We start from the raw sequence: 24,879 nt of genomic DNA, 5'->3' as shown, positions 1-24,879 counted from the left end.
AATCAACTATTAAATTATCTCTATCCGACCATTAACTCTAAATATTGATCGATTCGTTCGTCTCATAAATTTATTTCCTTTTTTATTTTAAATATATATAAATATATATATTTAGATTGTAACAGTTCAAGTAGATGTGATACTTATAAATTGCCAACTGTAAGTCAATTAGTCCAACAAGGTTGGCTTGATTTTTTTTGAATTTGGACACTTCCTTAAAAGACTGTGAATAAGACCCCACCAAATCCACTAATCGTCTACCACGTAATCCCCATAGTGTATTCTCCGTTCTACCCTTGACAACCCTTATAAATCACTAAAACACCACCACCGATTCACTATAAATACCATTGCCGCTGCCTCTTAATTTTATCATTTCCGAACAATTACACTCTTTTCTTCTGCTCTCCATTTTCAGGATCTGGCTTTATCTCAGGAAGCTCTGGAGGAATCCTTCAACAAAGGGGTGGTGACCGCCCTGTATGACGCCTTAAAGCGCCGCGACGCCGTGAAAATCCAGGAAATCCTCGCCGCAGATCTCGAGTGGTGGTTCCACGGTCCGCCGTCTCACCAGTTTTTGATGCGCGTACTCACCGGAGACAAGGAATCTCATTTCCATTTCGTCCCCCACAGCATCTCCGCCTTTGGACACATAGTCCTAGCCGAAGGATTCGACCAGTCCCGTTCAATCGCCTGGGTCCACGCCTGGACGGTCACTGATGGGATAATAACCCAGGTTAAGGAGTACTTCAACACATCCCTCACCGTCACGCGTTTCTGCAAATCTGAACAGTCCGATTTCGGCATTGCTTCCCTTCACTGCCCTTCCGTTTGGGAGAGTAGCTTTCCAGATCGGGTCGGGAAATCCGTGCCGGGTCTCGTGCTTGCTATCTGAAGCGAGCTTCGGTTCTAGGGTTTAATCACGTGTGGATTAATAATATTGTGGAAATAAATAAGTGATCGAATCAAGTGTGCACCCCCTATCGTATGGGCTGAGGTCTGAGATTGGAAGGCTGTGATTGATATTCAGAGGCTCTGATCAGCTACTTCAGTCCTTATTTACTGTGTTTCTAGTGTTTAGTCGATGATGATGATTTGGAGTTCCTCTATCGTCGATTCGTCTGTGTTTGGTGTTTTGTGTAATGTTCCATTATCTATAAAATGGTGTTCGTGCCAAATGACAACATTTTCACATCACATACCGATATGATTGTCCTTTATATATGTTATTTAATAATCCCATCTAAATGCGAAATTAATTATTAAAAAATACACAAATTAATGTGAGAAATTTTATAAGATATATATTTTATTTTAGAAGTCATCAAATGATATAATCCAGGTATAATGTAAGTATTTTTTTACGTAGCTATCACCCAATACAAAATTTCACTGATTTGGTAGCGTATCCAAATTTAATTCGTATACTATATATATATTTCAAAATTCAATATGCTAGTTGGATTATGCTAGTTCGATTGCTCTTGTATATTAATAAATATTATTTACTTGGTCCTGGATAATAATATCTCGTTATAGTCATCGATATAATATATTATAAAAAATTTCGATATCTCTCGAAGTATTAAATTAATTTTAAATACATATACGAGACAACACGTGAGATGAGAGATAGATATAATAATAATAATAATAATAATAATTTATGCATGAAGGAATTGATTAAACGATATTGATTGATGAATGATCATTTTCGAATAATTTACTGTTAAAAACAAGAATGGCTATTTTAAGTTATTTTTAAAATTTTATAAAGTGATCCGATAGTCACTCTAACCTGTTCGTATATTTATTATAATATACTTCGGTATGATAGTTATTGAGTAGCGATGAGCTGTCACTCACCTATTAAATATAATAAAACATAGAAAAATCGCACATCTAATAAATAACACATCATCGATCCTCTTATAAATACACATAATAGATGTGAAACATATCAAAACTTTAATATAACAATAACATTTACAAATATATGTTAGATGTGGGCACAATTTTGGTAGGGCGTAGATATTGACGTTGCCAATTCAACATGATTGTATTTTTCATTCATAACAAAAGTAGCTCTATAAATTATAAGGTTCTATGTAGACTTGGAATATGCTAACCGGATAATTATCATTATTACTTTTTTATTTAATAAGATAAGATTCATTTTTTTAATTTTAAGATGTTTGCTTAATATGATCACACGAGTAGTAACTTATAAATAATTATATTATGTCGATTTATTATATTGAACTTGGCACCAATGATCAAATTTGGACGAGTTCTTAAGTTCGAGATCAAATTATAACAAATCTTCTCTTTAAACTAAAAAAAACTATTAATATTACAACAATTTTATTTTTAAAAAATGCAGAAGACCAATATTTTAATCTATGTGGCATGGGAAAGGTAACCTTGCAAGTGAAAGGCAACGTTATTCAACTTTCCATTAGAGCCATATATTTTCCCATGTTTCTTTTTTTATGTTTTGAGGTGAGAAATGGAACCTTTTACGAATATATCGGCATCTGTTCCTAATATGGCCAAATGGGAAACAGATGATGGGGTATGTTAAATTATTAATCTAATTGGATTTATAAATATAATTTTTAGTCTAAGAAGACTCAAGTTAGAATCGTCTCGATATTCTCATCTTAGCATTATATTTGGAAATTCGGATGGTATGGCAACTTTAATTATAAATAGCGCCACTGTATATAGAATAATTTGAGAATTTATATCAGAATAAGTGGTGTTCGAAATTTATTAGAATAACTTTCGGAGTTGAGATACCTTTTCGAGCTACAAATAGCACATAATTTATTCAATATGATTCACTTGGTTAACGTAGTTTACATGATACTACATTAGTTTGAGGGTTTACACAGTGATCGTCAAAGAATAGAGGATGTATCATGAATTGTGTGAATTGATCTCTTGACCAAGACATTCTTGGACAAACATGTCGCGCATGACTTCACAGTGATATTTACCCGACTAACGTAGTTTGCAGGTTACAAAATTAGCTCAAAAGTTTATCTAATGTACACTGAGAAATAACGATTACATATTCTAACTCCATCAAAAAAAGTATGTTCACCCTCTCATCAACCATTGCTAAAAGTATATGCAGCATATATTTTACGAGGGATGGTGACACTATTGTGTAGTTGCTGGCATCTATTGCAGATCGTTGCCCACCAACTTTACGTTAAAAAAAGCCTTGAAATTTTTTGTCCATCCAGTGGACGTGACATGTCCTCCACTTTGTTTACGAGCAAACTTTACGATCAAATCCACAAAAAAGTTTCCCGGTTTTATTGCTGATGAATATATAATATTATTTTTGCACATTGATAAGAATTGCCACTAAATTCTATTGTTCTTTTAGAATATCAATTTGTTGGGAAAATTAGGTCTTGATTTGAGATACCAAAATGATATAATGAGGCGGCTGATATTCATTTAAAATAATTATATCCATATTTACAATAAAAAGTAATATATTTTGATGATATGGTAAAAATTCTATCATATCATAAATTATATTTTAGAGATAATATAAAATATTGCATTAATATGCACAAATCTAATTGTCATATATTACAAAAGTCCATATTGACCAGGGCTCTACACTATAAATAAAAGGTCCCTAACCCTTATTAAGATATGTCTTTCATACATATTTAATATAAATTTCATATGCTATTTACGTGCAATTTCAATACTTTTTCTCTCAAATGTCATATCGACTTGAGTGTCGGAGCGGCTTCGTCTCCGAATGGAGTCATCTCACCTATTTTCTCTGATACACAGTTATATTTTGTGGTGGGTTGGTTTGTTTTCACTTAAGATTTCAGTTCATGATTATCGATCATGGTATTTTATCGAATGTGATTTTTTTATCGTATCACATTTAACATAAAAAGTAATATTTTTTATCCGTGATACCTTCTCACGTAAGTTTTTGTTTATGTTTATTCTGTATTACGTAAATTGAAATCGACCACAATTGATTTAATGTTGATTCATGAAATTAAACCCTATCCAAAATCGACCTTCCCCAGTTAATCCTACACGGGATACACACAAATTAAATAATGTCAAAAAGAAAAAGAAAAAAAGAAAAGTCTGGCCTAATAATAATACCATCAATAGTGAAATAAGAACCCCATGGGGTTCAAAAAAATTTAATGCTGCTGATGGCACGTATTGACAAAAGTGACCCCTTGCGTCCATCTCACTGTGTTTGTTGTTGATACTCAAATGCAATATTTACAAATAAAATAAAATAAAAAAAATTTGCACTTGCACCCCAGGCTTCTTCACTAGAACTTGGAGGGTCCTAGCAGGCTAGCACCCGTCAACTCGTAAGTATTAAAAAATATAAAATAAAATAATCCCAAAATGACAAAATATTGTGAATTAAAATTATGGATTAGGATATCTATTAATAATTAATAAAATATAAAAAATATTAATATTAGTATATACGTATGGGATGAGTCCACTAAAACTCGTTACCTATCCAGACTCGTCCCGAATGAGACAAATTGATGTACATGAAATTGGTGAGTTTAAGAACATATTAAGCAATTCTTCTTTCGAAAAAATTTGGAAGAGAAGGCTTTAAATGATAATGGAGTATGTCTCTTGTGAGACGCTCTCACGAATCTTTATCTGTGAGACGGGTCAACCATACCGATATTCACAATAAAAAGTAATATTTTTAGCATGAAAAGTAATACATTTTTATGGATGACCCAAATAAGAGATCGGTCTCACACAAAAAATTTGTGTGAGACCGTCTCACACAAATTTTTGCCATAATAATGAACCGCCGTAATTCCCTAACATTTCACAATCAAATCTCTTGAAATGTGAAAGAAATTGGTCACTTTTTGCTTTAGGTTTAAACTCAATCAATCTAATTCATTAATTGTTTGAGAGGTATTTGTTGACTGCCTAAATCAATCGGTACACCGCCCTTTCACTATGTATCCATTGATACCCTTTGAAAATGAAGCGACCGAGAGGCTTTGAAGTTTGACAGACCCTAAAATTGACAGCCTTTTGGGGAATACATTTCATAATCTACATTATATAATACATTGATCACACTGCCATACTAATGGTAACTAATAAATTTCAAGCAAATAAAAAGGGGAATAAGCATGGTTAGTTTATGAAGTATCATCACATTACAATTCGCACCTCGATTTTATGTTTACGCAACATGTTTAATTAATCATCTGATATCAAAGTTTCAAATTTGGAACGAAAATCACTAACCACTTCCCCTCAAAATATAAAATAAAATAAAAACTTTGCCCTTTGATATCCATTAAAAATATATAGTCTGAAAAACTCACCTGTATGGGCCATATATTCGAAACTGGATTGGGCCTTAGGTATGAGAAGTTAAAAATAGTGGAAAAACAATGATAAATTAATCGCCGTTTATTCTGGTTCTTCAACCTAATTATTTCATCGTTTCTAGTCCCTTGCATCATGAATTACTACAAAACACTAGTGAAATTTTATATCGTCTAGGATTAGTTGTTCGCGCCGTTTGCATCATTGCACATGCTCGAGAAAAATGATAGTTGAAAGTTATCAAAGTTTTCTTTTCAGATGAGTCAAGTACAACAGTTTTTGTGTTTATATGTATTTTTTACATTTAACTACATACACTTAGTTTTGAAACATGCACGTATGATATAGCTCGTTTCTAACCCTTATTCTATTATCCGAGATCAATGTAACTATTTTTGAATCCCTGCGAACATAAAAATGGATAGAATATATGTAAATTCGACCAAAGATCAATACTTTAATGTCCAAAAAAGAAATGGTGAAATCCTTTCGGTAATGTATAAAGCTTGACGAATGGCAACATTGAACGGAGGAAAATGTACCTCCTAAGTCAAATAAAGTTGCTTTTACACAAAGTAAAATTCTCTCACAAAAGAAAATAGAATCATATCTACGTACAGTTTCGAATATAAATTGCAAAATTCATCCATTTTACTCATTGTGTTTCAAGAAATTTCAAATTTTGATAATCTTTCGAGAGATCAGTTGTGGCAGATTGATCATCTGCTATTTCAATGGCTAATGTAAGTTCCTCAATATTATAATTCTTATTATTGAAAGAAAATAAATATGGTATTGTGAAGTCCCATTTGCATGAATCTTAGATTCGAATGATAATTTGGGATAAATCAGGTGGTGGAGTTGAAGGTAGGATTACACTGTGATGATTGTATCAAGAAAATCTTGAAGGCCATCAAGAAAATAGAAGGTACACATTTTTCTAAACCAAGTTTTAAACAGTGTTTGAATACCAATTTTAATAATTCATATATTGAGTGATATACTGCAAAAGCCCAACTAAACTTTTATATTTAACTATATATCTATAATATAATGTTCAAGAATACTGAATTAAATTGATTAAATCATATGATTCAGCTACATGGAGTAATTTATCTGCAAAATACTTTTCTGCAAAATAAAATAAAATAATATTTGTTAGTGCAGATATTGAAACTTACGGCGTGGACACGGAGTTGAACAAGGTTACTGTGACCGGCAATGTGACTAACGAAGAGGTTATTAGGGTTCTTCACAAGATTGGAAAACAAGCTAAGAGTTGGGACCAAAACTCAGAAAACACCAACTGAATACTGAAGTAGTATAAAAGTTTTGGCTATGGAACATAATTTTTCCCTTTACAGTTTACTTTTCTATAGGATTTAATATATAAATCAAATGTATTAACATACATAAATATTGATTCTGTGATCCATTATGATGTTGTAGCGAGTGTTCGAAAGACTCGCTACTCGAGCTCGACTCGATTGCGCTCTTACCTACGTATTAGTACAAGTAGTATGTTCATCGAGCAAGCCATTACAAATTCCGTGGTTGGTGTAACGTAATACATTAAATTATATTTTGGATAAGGTTTCTGCTTGCCGGCCGTATCTTCGATGGAAATGGCAACCTTTTGTCAATCAAAAAACATCACACTAAAATTTATCAACCAATTTTTTAAGGTAATAAATACATTATTTATTTAATTTTTATATAACCCAAATTAATAATATTTGATTATATATTAACAAATTGATCGCATATATACAAAATACAATTAACTAAGATGACAATTATAATTTATAAACTGCTCAAACAAGTGGATGTTAATTGTGAAACTTATTTTTTTACTTATTTTTATTTTTCAAATTATTCTTGCTGTTCTATCACGTATTTTCAATGATAATTTGTCTTTGCAAATTATAGGCCTGCACGCGTACGTAGTGATTTGCTTAGTTATATATTTATATTCAAAGTATATGTTACGGATTATTTGCATTTTGCAATGGATACGAGGAGATTCTTAAATCGAAAGACAACATTAGAAAGAATAAAAACTCCCCGTTTTAGTCCTCAAAAGCATATGCATCACGGAAGAAAGAAGAGTCTCTCTACGAACACAAAAACTTTGCGTAGATTAACTCTTCCAGGACACCATGCATCGTCCAAGTCTATGTAAAATGCATGACATTGGAGCCATGACACCAGCTCTTCTGCCTTTATTTACAACATGGGTTTAACTAGAACGAAACAAGCATCAAGTAAAACTAAAAACGCACCTACCCTGTCCCGGAGAGAAGATAAGAAACTATCAAACTCTACAGTAATTTGGAACCAAACGTGCTAGTTTTACGGTAGAAAGCCTACTATCGATAACCAGACGCTACCACTTTTGAGCCTTTTATTTTGCTTTATCTCCATCTGTACTACCCTGGCCATCGGATTTAGGTGTGGCGCCACTCTCAGGTTTTTCTTGCTTGTTTGCTGGATTTAAAGTGGGCAAAATGCTGTTGACCCCTCCAAGACTGATGTTGTGCATGGGACTCATTCCATTGGTGGCTCCAACAGGCCACATGGTCATTAGCCCTTGTGTGGATTGTGGGTGGAGTTGTTGAGGTAGTTGATGCCGTGGATCCTGCATGGGATGTGGAATACTGAATGGTGCTCGTTGAGCGAAAGCACCTGGTTGCTGAGACATGGCTAATGCCTGAGGATGAGACATGTATAGACCCCCTTGTTGCATTGCATTACGTGGAGTCATTTGCATGTGCTGATGTATGAATAAGAAAGCAGTTTGTAATGGTACAAGTAAAATCATATAAATTATTAAGGTTGCAACACAAGATACCGGAGGTGGCATTAATGGTGATGGTGTTGTCTGCGGTTGGGCATCAGCAATGGCAGCTAAATACATCAAATTCTTTTGAAGCTGCACCTGGTATCTTATAGTCAAGATAATACAAGTAAAAAAAGCATCCAAGTTAAAAAAACGTATCCACGAAGGTACTATCTGTCTACTTGACGGGTAATAGAGTTGGTCACGTTATATATCAAAGACAGAAGCAAACGCAACATCATAATTGATCACAGAAAGTGCACATGCACTCACACATGAAGAGATAATGACAAAGAGAAACCACTTACTGGGCACATTCAGCAAGTTTGCCAAGATTTTGATTGTCCAAAATTGCCAATATCAATTTCTTGTTCTCGTCAAGGTACTGCATTAATGGTTGGTAATAGTGTAGCATATCAGAAATTAAAATTTTGCACCCTAGAAACTGTTTTTAAGTATGATGGAACATTCACAAGATTGAATCTGTAAATAAACGAGTTTTACTGAATAAACAAATGCAACACCAAGTAGCTGGATAGTAGCCAATAATGACTAATTCACATCAGAATGCCAGTAAAGTAACACGTGTCACATCCACATCGCCCGCCCTAAAATCTTGCATCTTCTCCCGGTTGAGATTAGATCTTTCACAATAATGTTGTGTCCCCTCATTTATTAGCATACCAATTTTCTCATAGGTGAGGCTCAATTCCTCTCTTCATATGATATTTTGGACTTGTATATACAGGTTAGGTCCTAGCTCAACCCTATTGTTTGGGGTTGTTTTCATGGAAGAAAAAGAGTGAAATCTACCATGAAATCCATATGAGAAGATAACTTATCTTATCTTACTTACATCACCATTCACCCCAGGTCAGTTGCGGTTCTGAAAAAGGTAAAATATGCCTCTACAGCTCGGAGAATATCTCAGCTCACAACCGGTCTTAAATCTTCTTGCATACTGGACTACATGCATTCTGCTTGCACCAACATTCACGATGTTCCCACAGGACAGCATTTAAAATAGAAAATGAAAATCTCTTATTCTGGAACATGTGGCAATGGAATCCATGTATCTGTTACAGGATTTTGGGTACTTGGAATTGTTCACTTAGATGCTTTAGGATATGGTGGCCACTCTGAGAACATGATAATGGCTCTCAGACAGCCATGAAGAAATTGCCAGAGAAAGGTTGATAGTTGCACATGGAAGGGATGATTGCCGGTGAGACAATGGGAACACAAGATCCACCTTTAAATTTGGTCTCATTTAAACAAATTTAAATAAATTCACGAGTTACCAAACATCATGGACCTTCATACACACTATAGAAGGAGATTTGTTGCTAAGGTATCTTTGTGGTCCCTCAGATGATTTTGGAAAGCAATTTCATATTTCCCGTTTTTAGCAAAATTGTAAAAGATTTCATTTTTCCATGCAGTCCAGATGGCGAATGTTCGTGGGAAGTATTTTTAACATTATCTAACATTCTTGATTCTTAACATTTACAAGTAACCAAGAGGCCATTAAACTCGTCCTGTTTTCATTTGACGAAAATGCTGGTTAAAATCTATCGTATGAATCGATCACTTCATTCTTAGGGCCTCGATTAACGCAAATGAATTAAAATTTCCACTGTTTTGTCAATAGTTCAATTGGGAATTTAAACGTACTCGTTTAAAGCAAGGAAAACTTGCAAGAATACTAATCAAACCTTAATTAAAAGTAAGCTTTTGAGATACAAAAATAAGAGCTAAAGAAAATTTAAGTGTCATAGACTTTATCAACTCACCATATAAATAGATTGTCAATGTAAAAATGCTACAATACAAGGAGACCAACAATGACTTCGCTTTTGCAAGAGGCAAACTATCAGCAAGTTAAGGCTTCATGCTACTTAGAATCAATTTTTAAAAGCAATCACTTTTAGTATTCATAAATAATTTCATGCAACCTGCTCCCTGAGAAAAGTAGTCTCAAATTAAAGCATGTTATATCCCAAAGTTTCCTTGCTACAAAGATTCAAGCTAACCAAGTAAAAAAAATGGACCGACACATCTGACCTATTGAGGCACGATATCCAGAAGACCAAATAACATAAAATGGCATTATATCACATAATATCATTCAGAACGCAAGAAACTAATACAAAGCTGCTATTCAAATCTTAAGAATGCAAAGAAACTTGTCGTGGGTGGGTGCATAATGAGGTACAAATGAATCAAGCCTGCTTCAACCTTTTCTGGATAGCTTGAATAGTATTCAATATATTTTGGAAGCATCGAAGTCCAGCCAAGCTCAAACATTATTCTATATAAATTAATTATCTGTAGCCCAAATTCAAGAATTTTCTTCAAAAAAATTTTATAATTGAGGTAGAAACAAACGAATCTATTTTGAATCAAAACTTTAAGTTGAACAGAGGTTTCGTTCAAAATTGTTTATTTTAAAACTGAGCCTCGGCATAGCTTAAACTTCTCGAATATGCAAAAAGGAGTAAGACGCAGCTCGATTCTTTTGTTTGCATTAACAGTGTAGAATACCTTCTGGATTTGCTCGGTGGTGATGTTAGTGGAAGGAAATGACGGCGTGACTGGAAACATCTGACCTGGTTGCTGCATCTCAACAGCTTTCCTGCTTATTTAAAATTTAAAACCACAACTCATATTTATTCTGATAAAAATAAATGAAAACAAGCCAATACATGGGAGAAAACTAAAGCCAACCGCTACATTTAAGTTGGTAAAAATCAAGACATGACAAAAAACGATTGAAAAACTTCTAAAATATATTCAAAATTAGCGTACAATATATCAAAACATGCCAAAAACGAGAATAAAACATGCCACGATCTTCCCAAAATAAAATTAAATCCACAACAAACTAAATCCAAATCCCTAAATTAACCAACCGAGTTAAAATTTCAAAACCCGGCCAGCCACTCACGTAATGCGCGAAAGTGTAAATTCCCGGCACGCCAAGGAGAGACGAGCGAAGCACAGCAGGAGTGGCAAGTTTTTCTTTGGTAGTGTAGCGACGTTTAGGGATGAAGAGAGTGGAAGGGTTGGTGAAATAATATCTGTGTGTGGTGGATGTAGCTATGCCAGTGGCTGAGCCCGGCGGTGGAGCAGTGAAGCGGCGGAGTAGAAAAATCGTGTAGTAAAACTCAAAGAAAAACAATTTTTTTCATACTATTACATTAATGAACATCTTGACTCGTGTCCTTTTTAGGACTGGGACCCATCGCCTACCAACTTGGGCTATAAATTTTTTTTATATATCAATTTTTTATTAGCCCCGGTGTTCACGTTGAAACAATTATTTAAAAAATAATTTTGTTATTTTTTTAAACAATTGATAAAAATATAATTGAATTTAAAAATATAGATAAAAAAATAAGATTAAAAGATTATTTTTTTAAGAAAATTTTAAAAAAAATCATCATTAGATATTTGAGTAGGTCTTTTGTGAGACGGTCTTATGAACGAGTAAATCCTATCGATATTCACAATAAAAAGCAATATTCTTAACATAAAAAGTAATATTTTTTTTATGGATGACCCAAATAAGAGATCCGTATCACAAAATACGACCCGTGAGACCGTATCACACAAATTTTTATCTAGACTATATATATGTATACAACCATTGGACAAATAAAAATATTAAACATCAATAGAAAATATATAAATAAAATAAGGTAATTGTTTCAATGAACGATCGCTATAAATATACAAATATTTTCTCAGATTCGATTAATTATTTTTCTACCCGTTTTTTTGTTTTCGAATCTCCCCAAATAGGAACGTTAGAAAATGGCCGCTCCGCCTCCGCTCCCGATCTCGTCGGGTTCACAACCACCTATCGCTACCACCGCCTTCCGCTCATTTATCTACAGGCTGTCGGCTTCCGTCCGTCACGCACTCTCCCAGCGCCGTCCATGGTTGGAACTCCTGGACCGCTCTTCCTTCTCACGTCCCGATTCCCTTTCCGACGCCGCCTCTCGCATTCGCAGGAACTACTCATATTTCCGCATCAATTACCTCTCCCTCCTCGCTCTCTCCCTCGCTTTCTCTCTCATTTCCCATCCTTTCTCCCTCCTTGTCCTCCTATCCCTTCTCGCCGCCTGGCTGTTCCTCTACACCTTCCGATCTTCGGATCATCCGCTAGTAATCGCGGGTCGCGCGTTCTCGGATCGAGAGATATTGGGGATCCTCGTGGTGTCTACGATTATTGTGGTTTTCCTCACTAGCGTTGGATCGCTGCTAATTTCCGCTTTGCTTGTCGGCCTAGCTGTTGTCTGCGCGCACGGTGCGTTTCGAATGCCAGAGGATTTGTTTTTGGATGATCAGGAACCACTGCAGACTGGTTTCCTTTCGTTTATTGGCGGTGCCGCCAATGCTGCTGCGGCAGTGGCTCCCACTGTTGCCTCCCACGTTTAATTTCAATCAGGTTTGGAGGTACGAAATTAGTCAAGTTTCATATTCAATGATACTCTAGCGTTTATTTCACTTGGATCCTATTGTACCGCATTAGATTCAAAACCTGTATTACAGGTTAACTCGAATCCCTTGATTTACATAGTGCTACAACCGCCTATTCCTGAATGACAATTGTTTTTAGATGTTTGCGCAGAATAACACCTGTTATCGCCTTCCAGAAGTAACCAACACCTGTTATCGCCTTCCAGTAACCAACATGTTTATCATAAACAGTAAAATTAAAAGGTTGCCACCACCCACCTTTTGTCTCGAACTATCATAATAGGATTCTGTGCAGCGTGCATTGGCTCACATTTGGGTCGAAAAGGTTGGATTTTCACATTTTTGTATCATTGTTTTTGCAAGAACAAATGATTGTGATGTAATCAAATTTGTTTTCTGGCGAAATTGGAAGTAAAAGTTAATACAAAAAGACTAGAGAGGTGAGCTGTATCACACCAGGTAATACAAAATGTTCTGGGTTGAAGAAGATTCCGATTTGGAGTAAAATGAACCTGGGCTCCTTTTGACTTCACTTCACTATATAAACTGGTCTGAACTTTATCCTTTTATATGATGTGTGCTGAATGTTGGGATTTTCACAAAATATTTTTTATATCAATGAAAATGACTTGCGAAGTTAAGGTCTCAATATATTAGAATTATAGCATGCGGAGAGAATTTTTGAAATTATTCGATTTCATGTTCTTGTTGGATTGTATGGACTAATGTTTCGAGGGAAACTGCTTGGGAATTTCTCATCATTTTATATCAGGTAGTGTAATAGCGGATTTTTCGTTGAGCTAGACTATGTATGTGGACTTTAAATTTTTTTGCTTTTTACAGCCAAATTATAGTCTCTTTCAGTTCAGTTTGAGTATATGTTCATTACTTAAGAAAAAAATATTTTAGCCATTTAATACTGTAACGTGTATTTGAGCTATTTTTCAGTTTGTATAGTATATCAATTTTTAATGAAATTTCATGTTTTTAGGTATGGAAGCTATATGCATAAACAGATATTGTATTGAGAAAATTAAATTTGAGCTATTTTGATATTTTGGTATCTGTGGCAATAAATTCTGATATGCGTATTGGAAACTGTGATGTTGCAAAGTAATTGATTCTTAGTAATTCATAGGCTACTGGCCAAGAGGTACTGAAAAATGTGATGAAGTAAGAAAATTGTTCCACACAATAGTCTAAATGTCTAATGTTCAGATGCATGGTTGGAAAGTGATATATTGCGAATTGATTCATTCATTTTAGTTCATAGGCTACTGGCCAAGAGAAGCAAGAAAATTATGGCTCCTCGTTGGCCATTATGAATTAAAAGTTTCTTCGGAAGTGAGATTCATTTTAGTTCATAGGCTACTGGCCAAGAGAAGCAAGAAAATTATGGCTTCTCATTAGATTATGAATTAAAAGTTTCTTCGGAAGTGAGAGACAAGAAAATGGATCCTAGTAGATTAAAAAGACTATTGCCACAAGATACCGAAAAATGTAATAACGTAAGAAAATGGTTCCTCACAATAAGCCACTGATCACCTAATGTTATTAGAGTAGCAAGATTGTTGACCTTTCAAATCCAATTTTCGATTTATTGTGGAAAGAGGCATTATAAGTTGCACTAATATGCTGGATACACGGTATTAGTGATGGTGATTAAAAAGAGTTTATCACCATGAATGATTGAAATGTTGTGCCACAATTTATTCATTATGATAATGCAAAATAGGGTTTTATCCCTATATTATGTGTTAAAAAATAAACCTGGAGAATTGTTGGTCAAAAAAATAATGAAGGAAATGATATTCACGGACTTAAGATCTCAATACATTAGAGTTAAAGCTCGTGGAGAGAATTTTTAAAATTACCGGACTTGATATTCCTGTTGTATCGTTTGGGTAAATGTTTCATTATTATCATTATATTTCAACAAGTGTAATTGTGGATTTCTTGTCGAGCAAGGATGTGTATGGACTATAAAAAAATTTCTTGTGTAGCTAAATTAGTTTCTTTCGATTCAGTTCAACTATATCTTCATTATTTGTGAAAAAATATATATAGCTATTTAATTGAATCATTTTCCTGCATGTAACATGTATTTAAGTTATTGTACAACTTGTAGGGTATGTCATGTTTATTCATTAAATAATAATGAAAAATAGGGTTATATCCCTGTATCATATGGCAAAAAATGACCAAACCACTAATCAAGAGAGCTAGTGAATATTTACATTGAGTGGGGTATGACTAATGCCTATATCTGGGGTTTATAATGATGGAAACCTAACTAACCTATGGGAGTGACAGAGCCAACAAAGTAGGTTTATATGGGTAATTACAAATCACTTATCATTGTTCTTAATTTTTCATATCTTCTCCATCCTTGAAGGTGTAGAACAATGCTTAACTGCAGTGAACAAGGTTGAGTTTTACTCTCTTAATAAGTCCTTAGCTTGACGTCCAGAGGTGTGTTTAACTGTAGTGCTAGAAATGACTCAAGGTCAAAATGTGCTCAATCGCTTAGAACAATTCCGTATCGAGAGTGAAATGTGGGAGCTATCTTATTCACATCAGGAAGTTAGGTTCATAGAAATCTAACTTCACCGAACTTCCGTGAGTTATATTTATTCACACTACGTGTTGGTTCATAGCCCAAAAGCCACAATCAATTATGCATTTCATTCCTCGTTATCATATCAGTTCCAATCTTCCTTATCAAAACTTTATTTGAAATATGTGGTGGATTGTTGGGAAATTTTACCAAATATTTTATATTTTATCGGTAGTCACTCTCAATTTTCTTAAATTAAAATACCCACTTTTATCTATATCTTAACGTTTATATTTTTTATTTCCAGAAATTACTAATTTTGATCAATTTTCTTAAATAATGTGATTAATTCCCATTGTTATGTCTTTAAATATGATTAATTTTATAGGTAACTGTTTCTCCTTTTAATCCCTTAAGTTTTAATTTAAATATTCGCAAACGATCCTGTTTAGTGACATGTCTGTTGGGCTCCTTGCATTTTTGTGTATACATTGGCTGTACTTTCTAAAGGAAAAAAACACACGGGGGATACTGCCCAATTTGGCAGTAATATTCTTCTGTTTTACCCTTATCAAAGTGCTATCACCTTGCAAAATCAATAAACACTATTCGGCGGCCACAATTCAAGATTTCTGTTTTTGACTTTTCTCTGTGTCCATGATAATAAAAATCTTAATTTTCTTACATCTCTTCAACTTCTGTGACATATAATATGGGAGGTGTTCGTTAGATAGAAGCCTTGCTCCGAACCATGTAACTTGTGAGCAAGAAGAGATTGTTGTACTTTGGAGAGTATTTGGCTGTTACATTTGTTGAATCGAGGTATTACCTTTGAAGAGTCGAAAATATTCTTTAAGTCAGTGTTTCGACATGCCTCGATCTAAATATTTTCCTCCTTCAATTGATTTTCGCCTTTATCCATCGACCGATTTTTCCAACACTATAAACATATGAGACATTTTAAATTCTTGATTGCCTTAAATCAAACCAGAGGTTCATAGCACAAGCTGATATACACCATTAAATCAGCAAATCTAAATTTTTTACATTTTAACGAAAAGGCATGCATGATAGCATCATTACGGATTGAATGCAATCCTGATTGAAAGACATACGTTTGTGTTCATCATCCATATGTAATGAATTGACGTGGTATTCCATGTTCAGTAAGAGGTAGGATTTCTTGGTGAGACTAGATAAAGAGGCCTTGGGCAAGAAAATTTAAAGGTCAATTTCATGTAAATGCTCGCCAGGTGGTTGATAAACTTGTTACTTCGTGTCATGTTTTTCTAACCAGTGGTGCTTTGCTCTGTTATTTGGACATTGTGAAGTGATTTTATTTGTCATGGTTTTGACATGAATATCTGGATCTGGGGCTCTGTAGTAAGGTTCGATGAATGTAGTTTATGGCCTCAGTTTATGAGATTGCCATATTTTGTTGTATTTCTTGAAGGATAGTTGTTGAGCATGTTGGCAATGATTTCTTGGTTGTAGATCTCTATATTTCCATATGGCTGTAAGACTATGCAGCTGATTTTTTGGGAATTAACTGTTTACGAAGTAAGAGATTTTTTAGTTTGTACTATAAACTTGTATGTCTTGTTGAACTGCTGAGTTTATATCTATTATATGAAGCATCCAATCTCTCTTTGGCGAAGAGAGAGGATGGGGTATTTCTGACCTGAAAAGGGCTCAATCATTCTACATAACATATATTTTTGTCAATTTTTTAATGATTTCTTGCTAAAGTAATCTTATGTGCATGTAAATTATATTTTTAAATATAACATTATGTTCTGAGATCAATTTTCTTTCTTCCTGAAACCGTTCTGAGATCAATTTGGGAGTGTAATAAATAGTATTTTGAAAATAATAATTTTTATAAAATGTTAAATATTTTGTTATTTATTAAATTAAGTATTAATTTAAACATTGATCTGGTAAAATAAATTGCGATAGGTTTTTTTATACTATTGATCTGTATTATATTTGGAGTAGTCTCTTTAGTATTTTATCACGTTGTTTTGGTAATGCATGCCCTAATCATTGCATTCTAAGAATTTCCTTCACGTTGGACGTATTATTTCATGCTTCATGCATTAGTGTAAATGATATATTTCCTAAATTATTATTACAACAGATAATGATCTACTCACTTAAAATTTGCATGGCAGTATATCAGTTGGAAAATTTGCAGGACCACACAGCGCATATTGTTAACTAAATGAGAAATGTAGAAACAATAAATATTGAGGGTGACACGAGGTTGAATCTGTTTCACTAACAACTGGCGAGTTGAAGGTCATCAATGACCATGTTAAATAGGTGTGAGTTTGCTATGTGTCCCAACCCCAACCTCCATGTGGTGTATCATCATCACTCAAATATATCTTATTGTACTTATAATTATAAGATATATTAAATTAAGGTTGCACTTGGGTCGAAGATTTGATTTGGATCGAGACATCTTATTTTGGGAGGTATTTGATAGATGAATTTCAAATTACGATCATATTAAGTGTATTTAAAAGACACCACCATTATTATTGAAATTGCACGACTTGAAATGAAGTGAATTTGAAATTAAATCCAATTTTTTCCCATCCAAGTTGTCAAAAAAATTCATCTCAATCTCATCAATTCAAACACAAACTAAGCGCTTTCATTGCACACTGCACTTAGTATTGTGCATAATAGTTTTTATACTTTTTTAAAAAATATAAGTGGAGTGCGCATATGTGTATACAACGAATAAAACAAAAAATCAAACTAGCATATGAACGAAACATTTTGGATTGTAAAAGTTGTTCTTAGAAAGTGTAATATATATTCGCTCTGAACAATTACAGGCTCATAGAAAATGACACAATCCTCTTGTCCAAACCAATAAAGTTTTCCCATACCTAAAATCGGAGAAGATAAAAACTCTATAAAACGACGAACAATAGTAAACAAATTGTAATAATTTCTGTCCATCGAAATGGCCTGAAAATATACTCGACGGGTTACACGATTCACACATTCTACATCTCACGTTTGTGGCTCATTTTATCTTTCAATATAATTGATTTTTGAATTTAATAAAAAAAAATTCCCGTAGAAGAATGCATTTTCCTTCCAAAAAATAACATCTATATCATACTTATCGTAAATGAATGCTACTTTTAATACTTATTTTTATCGATCATTTTGATTTCACAAAAAAAATTCAATTTATCGAAATCTCATGATGTATTAAATATAAAATCTCACTTTATGTAAATATCACTGTACAATATATTGGTTGTACATTTAACATTATCTTTTTAATTTTATAAACTTTATATGAATTTACCTATCACACTATAGATTGCACGATCTATTGTTACATGTGCGCTACAAATTAATATTAAGCATCACAGGCCACAAATTTCGGGTTGGTCCAAATTCATAGACGAAATAGATGCATTCAAAGCAATTCAGGGTATATACCATCGAGTTCCTTTCTCCCTGGAAGAGCCAATTGCAACGCATACATGGAGTCTCTGTTCCAACGTGCCAGAAGCTAAAATACAACATTATCTCAAGAATCGCAAATCAAGTTAGCTCATGATCTGGCAAAACGAGTCTCACAATTTATTAGAAGAAATTTGTTTTTTTTCCCCATGTGATTCTAATGTTTATCAGTAAATTTTTACAGAGGATTTGATAAATTGTTGTTACGATAATGGTTTTATGTTTAAAACATAAAGTACTACAAAATTCCTTGTTAATTATTCTTAGTAGTTTTCTTTAATTTGCTTTATGAAGTAGTTTGGAAGCATGGATTTGTAGGGATTTGGATTTGTAAGTCTTGGTTTTAACCGTTTGGTTAGTTGGATTTTAAAAATAGAATATGATTTTAAGGGATTTGACTGGATTTCATCGTGTATAAACAAATCTTCTCAAAACTGATCAGATTTGATGGGATTTGGATTTGAATAAAACTAAAAAATATCCATAACAAAATTTTTTAATTATTATCTTTCTACATTCTTTATACGTAATGGTTGGATTAAATGAAAATTTTTTTTTGGCATATTTTTTCAATAATAATTTATTTTTCTATTTATGAAATTAGGATGTAGTTGAATATTTAATTTTGAAATAATTTATTTAGTAGAATTTAAATTTGAATATTTAGATGTTATGTTTGATTATTTTATTTTAATAATTCATTTTGTGTTCGTTAAGATTAGTTAATTAATTATATAAGAGTTTATGTAGTTTGTATAACACAAATATATAATTGNTAGATGTTATGTTTGATTATTTTATTTTAATAATTCATTTTGTATTAGTTAATATTAGTTAATTAATTATATAAAATTTTATGTAGTTTGTATAACACAAATATATAATTGAAATGATATAAGAAAATATAAGATAAAATTAATTTTAATTTTTCAGTTTTTTAATAATGTTAATAATATGTTTTAAATTTTGATTTTTTAAAAAGATAATTAAGATTATTTTAGTAAAATTTTAAAATTTCAAATTTAAATCTTTTTTTTCCAAACAAGAAATGAATTATAAATAGAATTTTTAAATTTTAAACCAAACACAAGATAGAATTGTAAATCCATGAATTTTCAAATGTAATTTTAAATCCAATTCTAATTCCAAGTCTAAATCTAAAATTTTAAGCATCCAAACACACAAGATGAGCCTAGGAAAAAGGCAACTGGAGTCTGGAGGAGTAACAGAGCCTGAAATGACCAAACTAGACTCCATAAATAGGACAAATCAAGGGTATTATTGTCATATAATATGAAATGACAAGGTGTGTAGTAATTGGATTTGTATTCTCTAGTGTTGAAAATAAAACACTTGATGCTGTGCATTTTTTACACGAGATGAGGATCATCTCGTGGACATAACACCATATGAGATAATAAAAAGTTGTTAGATTAAACGAAATGATCATGTTATCATCTTGTGTAAAAAGTGCACAGCACTTAGTGCTGCGTTTTCAACATAATAGATGATCTAAATCTAAGTGCTATGTTTTCATTACAGTAGATGATCTAAATCCGTAGTAATTTGGTGTGTCCACATAAATCTATCTGTGCGCCATCATCATGAAATGAATTTAGCCGTAGAAGACAAGTAGAGTGGAGGGGAGCCTCTAAAAATAATTAAAAAGGTCCAAACATATCCTTGCAAAATTAAATGTAATTGAAGTTGAAAACTAGCATATGATTTTAAATAATTTAAATTTAAAAATTTATGGACACTTTTTTAAATATATAATTTTAAAAGTGAATGTACCTATGCATAATATGATTTTTCTATACATATGACGATTTTTTTCGTGTTTTTAATAATTCATTCGATACATGGTTTATAATAAAATAAAAAGTTAATTGTTTTTTAAAAATCAGATTAAATTATAATTTTCATTTAATACGTGGTTTGGTTCTTTCTTTAATCAAGATCATATGTTTATGTATGCAATAAATTCAGTATTATATATATACACACAAAACTCATGTAAGACGGTCTCACGAGTCAATTTTGTGAAACTAATATTCTATATGGGTCACACATGAAAAAATATTAATTTTTATTGTAAACATGAATAGCATTGATCTGTCTCACGAATAAAGATCCGTGAGACCGTCTTATGAAATATATATATATATCAGTTATTAATATTATTAATGGTGGAATTATGGAGTTAGAAACCGTTGGAGGAGCGGTTGGGGTCATCAACGCAGCACATGTCCAAGTTTCTCAAAATTTTGAATATTTGTTTCCTACAAAATAAACTTAACTTACTTAATGATTACAAGATTCATAATAAATTTATTTTATATTTATCTATAGTTACTAAATATGTTTTGATTAATTGATGTATAAATCTAATTTTAGATATATTAGCACTTTTTTAGTCTGAATAGTCAAATGATTTTTTTACATAAGTTGATATTATTTTTTGCATGAAAGGAATTTTGATGGGATTTCAAAATAATTTTCTATGAATTATATCTTGTTAAAATTATGCATTTATATTAAAGCAAAATCATAAAAATTATTTTCAAGCTAAAAGCAAAGACTTGAATTATCAATGGCTACTCCCACCAGCTACAAAAACTTATAACTCTTATCTTCAAGAACTCCCAAATTTTTTATTGCTAATATCATATAAGTTCTCCAAAATTTTATCATGTTTGAAGGCATCCTATGTATTTCTTGAGCGGCTATGGAGATAAACAGCCGTGTGCTTGAAAATTCTTGTGAAACACCATTCCCAGAAAACTATTTATCTTTTGAAAAAATAGATACATCGCGTCGAATTTCTGCTGAAAACATGTACACATGGAAGTTTATTCAAGAACCATTTATCAATACAAGGTTTTCAAGAAAGTTCAAGCACACTACCAAAATTTTCTTGGTTTTTCACCTACTGATTTTTGTCCTTAAGCCAGTGTCAAGCCAATCTTGGGATGGGATCATTGTGACAGAATCAGATTACCAAGCTCTCCAAGCCTTCAAACATGATCTTATTGATCCAAAAAATTTATTGAAAAGCTGGAATGATACCGGTTATGGAGTTTGTTCAGGTAGTTGGGCTGGGATAAAATGTGCACGAGGCCAGGTTATTGTTATTCATCTTCCATGGAGAGGATTAAGCGGCAGAATCAGTGAGAAAATTGGCCAATTGCAAGCTCTTAGAGAATTAAGCCTCCATGATAATGTCATTGGAGGTTTGATTCCATATTCCTTGGGTTTCTTGCCTATTCTTAGAGGAGTTAAATTGTTTAACAACAGGTTTTCTGGTTCCATTCCTCCTTCACTTGGCTTGTGTCCCCTTCTGCAAACGCTTGACCTTGGTAATAACTCTCTGTCCGGGGCGATACCGGATAATTTTTCCAACTTGACGAAGCTTTTAAGGCTTGATTTTAGCTTCAATCAGTTGACAGGTTCAATCCCATTTAGTCTAACTCAATCTGCTTCGCTTGTGTTTCTTGATCTTCAAAACAACGAACTTTCTGGTTCTGTTACTAATTTCTCAGGAGAGAACAGAAAAGGTTTGTCCCAACTTCAAGTCTTGAACCTTGGTCACAATTCTTTCACTGGAAGCATCCCTTCTTGGTTTGGAAAGTTGAGTGCCATCCAAGATATTTCACTTACTCATAACCAGTTGGGAGGGATCATCCCAAATGAAATTGGGAATCTCTCTGGGCTTCGAAAGCTCGATTTATCTGCAAATTTCATAAATGGGATATTGCCAATTTGTCTTTCTAAGCTCAAGAAATTATCAGTTCTTGACTTTTCTCAAAACAATCTTACTGGAGAAATTCCACCTTTCTTTAGTGAACTGCCAAATCTTGATTCATTCAATGTTTCAAATAATAACCTGTTTGGTTCTGTTCCCTTCACACTTTCCCAAATTTTCAAATCAAGTGCCTTTGTTGGAAACGCACAACTCTGTGGATACAGTGCTTCAACTCCATGTCCTGTACTATCCTCCCAAGCTCCACCTGCAGCTGCATTTCCAGATGAAATACGACACGGAGAACTCAGTATCAAAGACCTTATTCTCATTTTATTAGGGACGCTTCTTGTTATTCTTCTTGTGGCTTGTACCATTCTAATCTTCTGCTTGCTAAGGATTATGAAAACGGTGAAGGAATCCAAGAAAAGCCAATCTGCAGCCATAAAGGTTATTCCCCCAGATGCAGAAGAAATTGAAGCAAGTACCGGAACAGAGGGAAAACTTGTGCATTTTGATGAACTTAAGGTTTTTAGTGCAGACGATCTTCTGTGCGCAACTGCCGAGGTTATTGGCAGAAGCACGTACGGAACGGTGTACAAGACAACGATGGAGAATGGAATTCAAGTAGCTGTGAAAAGATTGAGAGAAAAGATAACGACGGGTCAAAAGGAATTTTTTACAGAGGTTAATGCACTCGGGAAAATCAGACATCCTAATCTTCTTGCTCTTAGAGCTTATTATTTAGGTCCAAAGGGTGAAAAATTACTCATTTTTGACTACATGCCTGATGGAAGTCTTTCAACTTTCCTCCACGGTGAGCAAAATATTCCCACTTTTTCAATCCACATACGTTCTTAAATGCATTAGCTTAACATTCCGTTTGTTACAGTCCGCGACGCTAATGCGCCAATAGATTGGGCAACACGGATCAAAGTAGCGAAAGATGTAGCAAGAGGGTTGCTCTATCTTCACACCAAAGTAGGCATTACTCATGGAAACCTCACATCAAGTAATGTACTTCTGGACGAGCACAAAAATGCCAAGATTTCAGATTATGGACTTTCACTACTAATGTCATCTGCTGCTAATTCTAATGTGATTGCCACTTCCGGGGCATTGGGGTACCGGGCACCGGAGCTTTCGGAGCTCAAGAAAGCTACAACCAAGAGCGACATTTATAGCTTCGGTGTGATCATGTTGGAGCTTCTGACGGGGAAATCACCTGGGGACGTGGCTAATGGCATGGATTTGCCACAATGGGTTGCATCCATTGTGAAAAAAGAATGGACCAAAGGAGTTTTTGATGTAGAATTGATGAAGGATCAGTCAGTTTCTGGTGATGAATTGATGAGCACGTTGAAACTGGCTTTGCATTGCGTCGAGTTATCGCCATCCGACCGACCCGAGGCTCTGCAGATTCTCTGGCAACTGGAGGAGATTTTGAGGCCAGAAACAGACGCGGAGGGCTCCGGAGAAGATGGTGAAGCGATGCCTTCACCAAATGCTTAGATGAACTAGACTGAAATTGGAAATCTCCGAAAGTAGTTGAACATATTGAAGTGAGATTTCGTAATTCTTTTGTTTCTCTGTTTTTTAGAAGACCCCTTCAAAATCACTTTGAAACTAGTCATTTCTCCATGCAAAAGGCTAGCACACGACACCTAATTTAAGGGAATTTAATTATTATTTTTAATTCTTTTGTCCTTTTGATATTGTACTTGTCTGTTTGTTTGTTTTTTTTAATGAAAGATGTTTGATGATTTGGTTGTTAATGTAACGTGAGTCTTGAATCGTGTAAAAATACTTCCTAGACTTTGCAAAGTGAGTAACATATATTTCCTTGGTTAGTGTATTATATTTTATATGGAGTAATTCTATTTTAATGAAAGTTAATATCACTTGTTAATGTTAATGATTCAAATAGTAAAATTTTAACATATAATTTTAATATAAACATTTCAGATGTAACATAGAAAAATCCGAAATATCAATTGTATCGTGTATCTTCTTCTATTTCGATGGTGGATTGGATGCAAATGGTTGTGTAACTTCGCTTTGCTCATTTTCAGACATTACTTCTGAAAAAGTTGTCCGTCGTTCACTTAGAAAATGTTTAATTTACAGTAATATAACATCCTTGATGAAAATAGAGATACTATTATAAAAATTGATCGGATTATATATTTACAAAAATAATAAGCTATAATGAAAAAAAATTCAAGATAAATTAATGACTCTATAATATAATTAATAATAATAATAGTGATTGTAATCTAGAATTAATAATAATAAATAGCCATTTAATTAAAAAAATTACATCAATGATTGGGAACAATGATATAGATTTCATTAATTAATCTTTATAAAATTAGA

The 24,879-nt window shown here is 33.3% G+C and overlaps 5 protein-coding genes across 12 annotated transcripts; 4 read left to right on the top strand and 1 right to left on the bottom strand.

Moving 5' to 3' along the window:
• Positions 1 to 366: 366 nt before the first annotated feature.
• LOC140965937 (wound-induced protein 1-like) lies at positions 367 to 1,178 on the top strand. The gene has a single exon (XM_073426213.1). The coding sequence runs from the start codon at positions 581 to 583 to the stop codon at positions 893 to 895; it is 315 nt and encodes a 104-aa protein (XP_073282314.1). The 5' UTR covers positions 367 to 580; the 3' UTR covers positions 896 to 1,178.
• Positions 1,179 to 5,984: 4,806 nt separating this feature from the next.
• On the top strand, positions 5,985 to 6,946 carry LOC140965938 (heavy metal-associated isoprenylated plant protein 45). Its single transcript, XM_073426214.1, has 3 exons — positions 5,985 to 6,128; positions 6,238 to 6,313; positions 6,553 to 6,946. Exons 1-3 carry the CDS (start codon positions 6,120 to 6,122, stop codon positions 6,693 to 6,695), a joined length of 228 nt encoding a protein of 75 aa, XP_073282315.1. The 5' UTR covers positions 5,985 to 6,119; the 3' UTR covers positions 6,696 to 6,946.
• A 561-nt stretch (positions 6,947 to 7,507) lies between these two features.
• Positions 7,508 to 11,448, bottom strand: LOC140965931 (GRF1-interacting factor 2-like). 5 transcript variants are annotated; one of them, XM_073426201.1, is made up of 5 exons: positions 11,172 to 11,443; positions 10,769 to 10,859; positions 8,533 to 8,609; positions 8,237 to 8,330; positions 7,508 to 8,158 (listed from the first exon to the last, which is right to left on the bottom strand). In XM_073426201.1, exons 2-5 carry the CDS (start codon positions 10,844 to 10,846, stop codon positions 7,790 to 7,792), a joined length of 618 nt encoding a protein of 205 aa, XP_073282302.1. In that variant the 5' UTR covers positions 10,847 to 10,859; positions 11,172 to 11,443; the 3' UTR covers positions 7,508 to 7,789. The 5 variants fall into 5 exon arrangements, with proteins under 5 accessions (XP_073282302.1, XP_073282301.1, XP_073282300.1 ...); XM_073426200.1 differs by having other exon boundaries at positions 7,508 to 8,330; positions 10,769 to 10,862; positions 11,172 to 11,448; XM_073426199.1 differs by having other exon boundaries at positions 7,508 to 8,330; positions 11,172 to 11,444.
• Positions 11,449 to 11,977: 529 nt separating this feature from the next.
• LOC140965934 (PRA1 family protein B3-like) lies at positions 11,978 to 15,476 on the top strand. 4 transcript variants are annotated; one of them, XM_073426211.1, is made up of 2 exons: positions 11,978 to 12,685; positions 13,701 to 15,476. In XM_073426211.1, exon 1 carries the CDS (start codon positions 12,041 to 12,043, stop codon positions 12,665 to 12,667), a length of 627 nt encoding a protein of 208 aa, XP_073282312.1. In that variant the 5' UTR covers positions 11,978 to 12,040; the 3' UTR covers positions 12,668 to 12,685; positions 13,701 to 15,476. The 4 variants fall into 4 exon arrangements, with proteins under 4 accessions (XP_073282312.1, XP_073282311.1, XP_073282310.1 ...); XM_073426210.1 differs by lacking the exon at positions 13,701 to 15,476 and adding an exon at positions 13,073 to 13,694; XM_073426209.1 differs by lacking the exon at positions 13,701 to 15,476 and adding an exon at positions 12,861 to 13,005.
• Positions 15,477 to 21,323: 5,847 nt separating this feature from the next.
• On the top strand, positions 21,324 to 24,249 carry LOC140965924 (probable leucine-rich repeat receptor-like protein kinase IMK3). Its single transcript, XM_073426181.1, has 2 exons — positions 21,324 to 23,320; positions 23,396 to 24,249. The coding sequence occupies exons 1-2, from the start codon at positions 21,490 to 21,492 to the stop codon at positions 24,013 to 24,015; spliced, it is 2,451 nt and encodes an 816-aa protein (XP_073282282.1). The 5' UTR covers positions 21,324 to 21,489; the 3' UTR covers positions 24,016 to 24,249.
• The last annotated feature ends 630 nt before the right edge of the window (positions 24,250 to 24,879 follow it).

Source organism: Primulina huaijiensis, unplaced genomic scaffold (genome assembly GCF_012295235.1).
Source record: "Primulina huaijiensis isolate GDHJ02 unplaced genomic scaffold, ASM1229523v2 scaffold16847, whole genome shotgun sequence".
Lineage (NCBI taxonomy): Eukaryota > Viridiplantae > Streptophyta > Magnoliopsida > Lamiales > Gesneriaceae > Primulina > Primulina huaijiensis.
Note: the sequence above shows the minus strand (reverse complement) of the source record. Positions and strands in the feature narration are given on the sequence as shown.

Bases quoted from the DNA above. Each gene is read 5' to 3' on its own strand.
- LOC140965931 (XM_073426200.1), bottom strand. From the start codon at position 10,846: ATGCAGCAACCAGGTCAGATGTTTCCAGTCACGCCGTCATTTCCTTCC. The intron at 8,610-10,768 runs GTATTCTACACT...CCATTAATGCAG, and splicing joins CCACCGAGCAAATCCAGAAG to TACCTTGACGAGAACAAGAA. The intron at 8,331-8,532 runs GTAAGTGGTTTC...CTTGACTATAAG, and splicing joins AAACTTGCTGAATGTGCCCA to ATACCAGGTGCAGCTTCAAA.
- LOC140965938 (XM_073426214.1), top strand. The intron at 6,314-6,552 runs GTACACATTTTT...TTGTTAGTGCAG, and splicing joins GGCCATCAAGAAAATAGAAG to ATATTGAAACTTACGGCGTG.
- LOC140965934 (XM_073426211.1), top strand. From the start codon at position 12,041: ATGGCCGCTCCGCCTCCGCTCCCGATCTCGTCGGGTTCACAACCACCT.
- LOC140965924 (XM_073426181.1), top strand. From the start codon at position 21,490: ATGGAGATAAACAGCCGTGTGCTTGAAAATTCTTGTGAAACACCATTC. The intron at 23,321-23,395 runs GTGAGCAAAATA...CGTTTGTTACAG, and splicing joins TCTTTCAACTTTCCTCCACG to TCCGCGACGCTAATGCGCCA.
- LOC140965937 (XM_073426213.1), top strand. From the start codon at position 581: ATGCGCGTACTCACCGGAGACAAGGAATCTCATTTCCATTTCGTCCCC.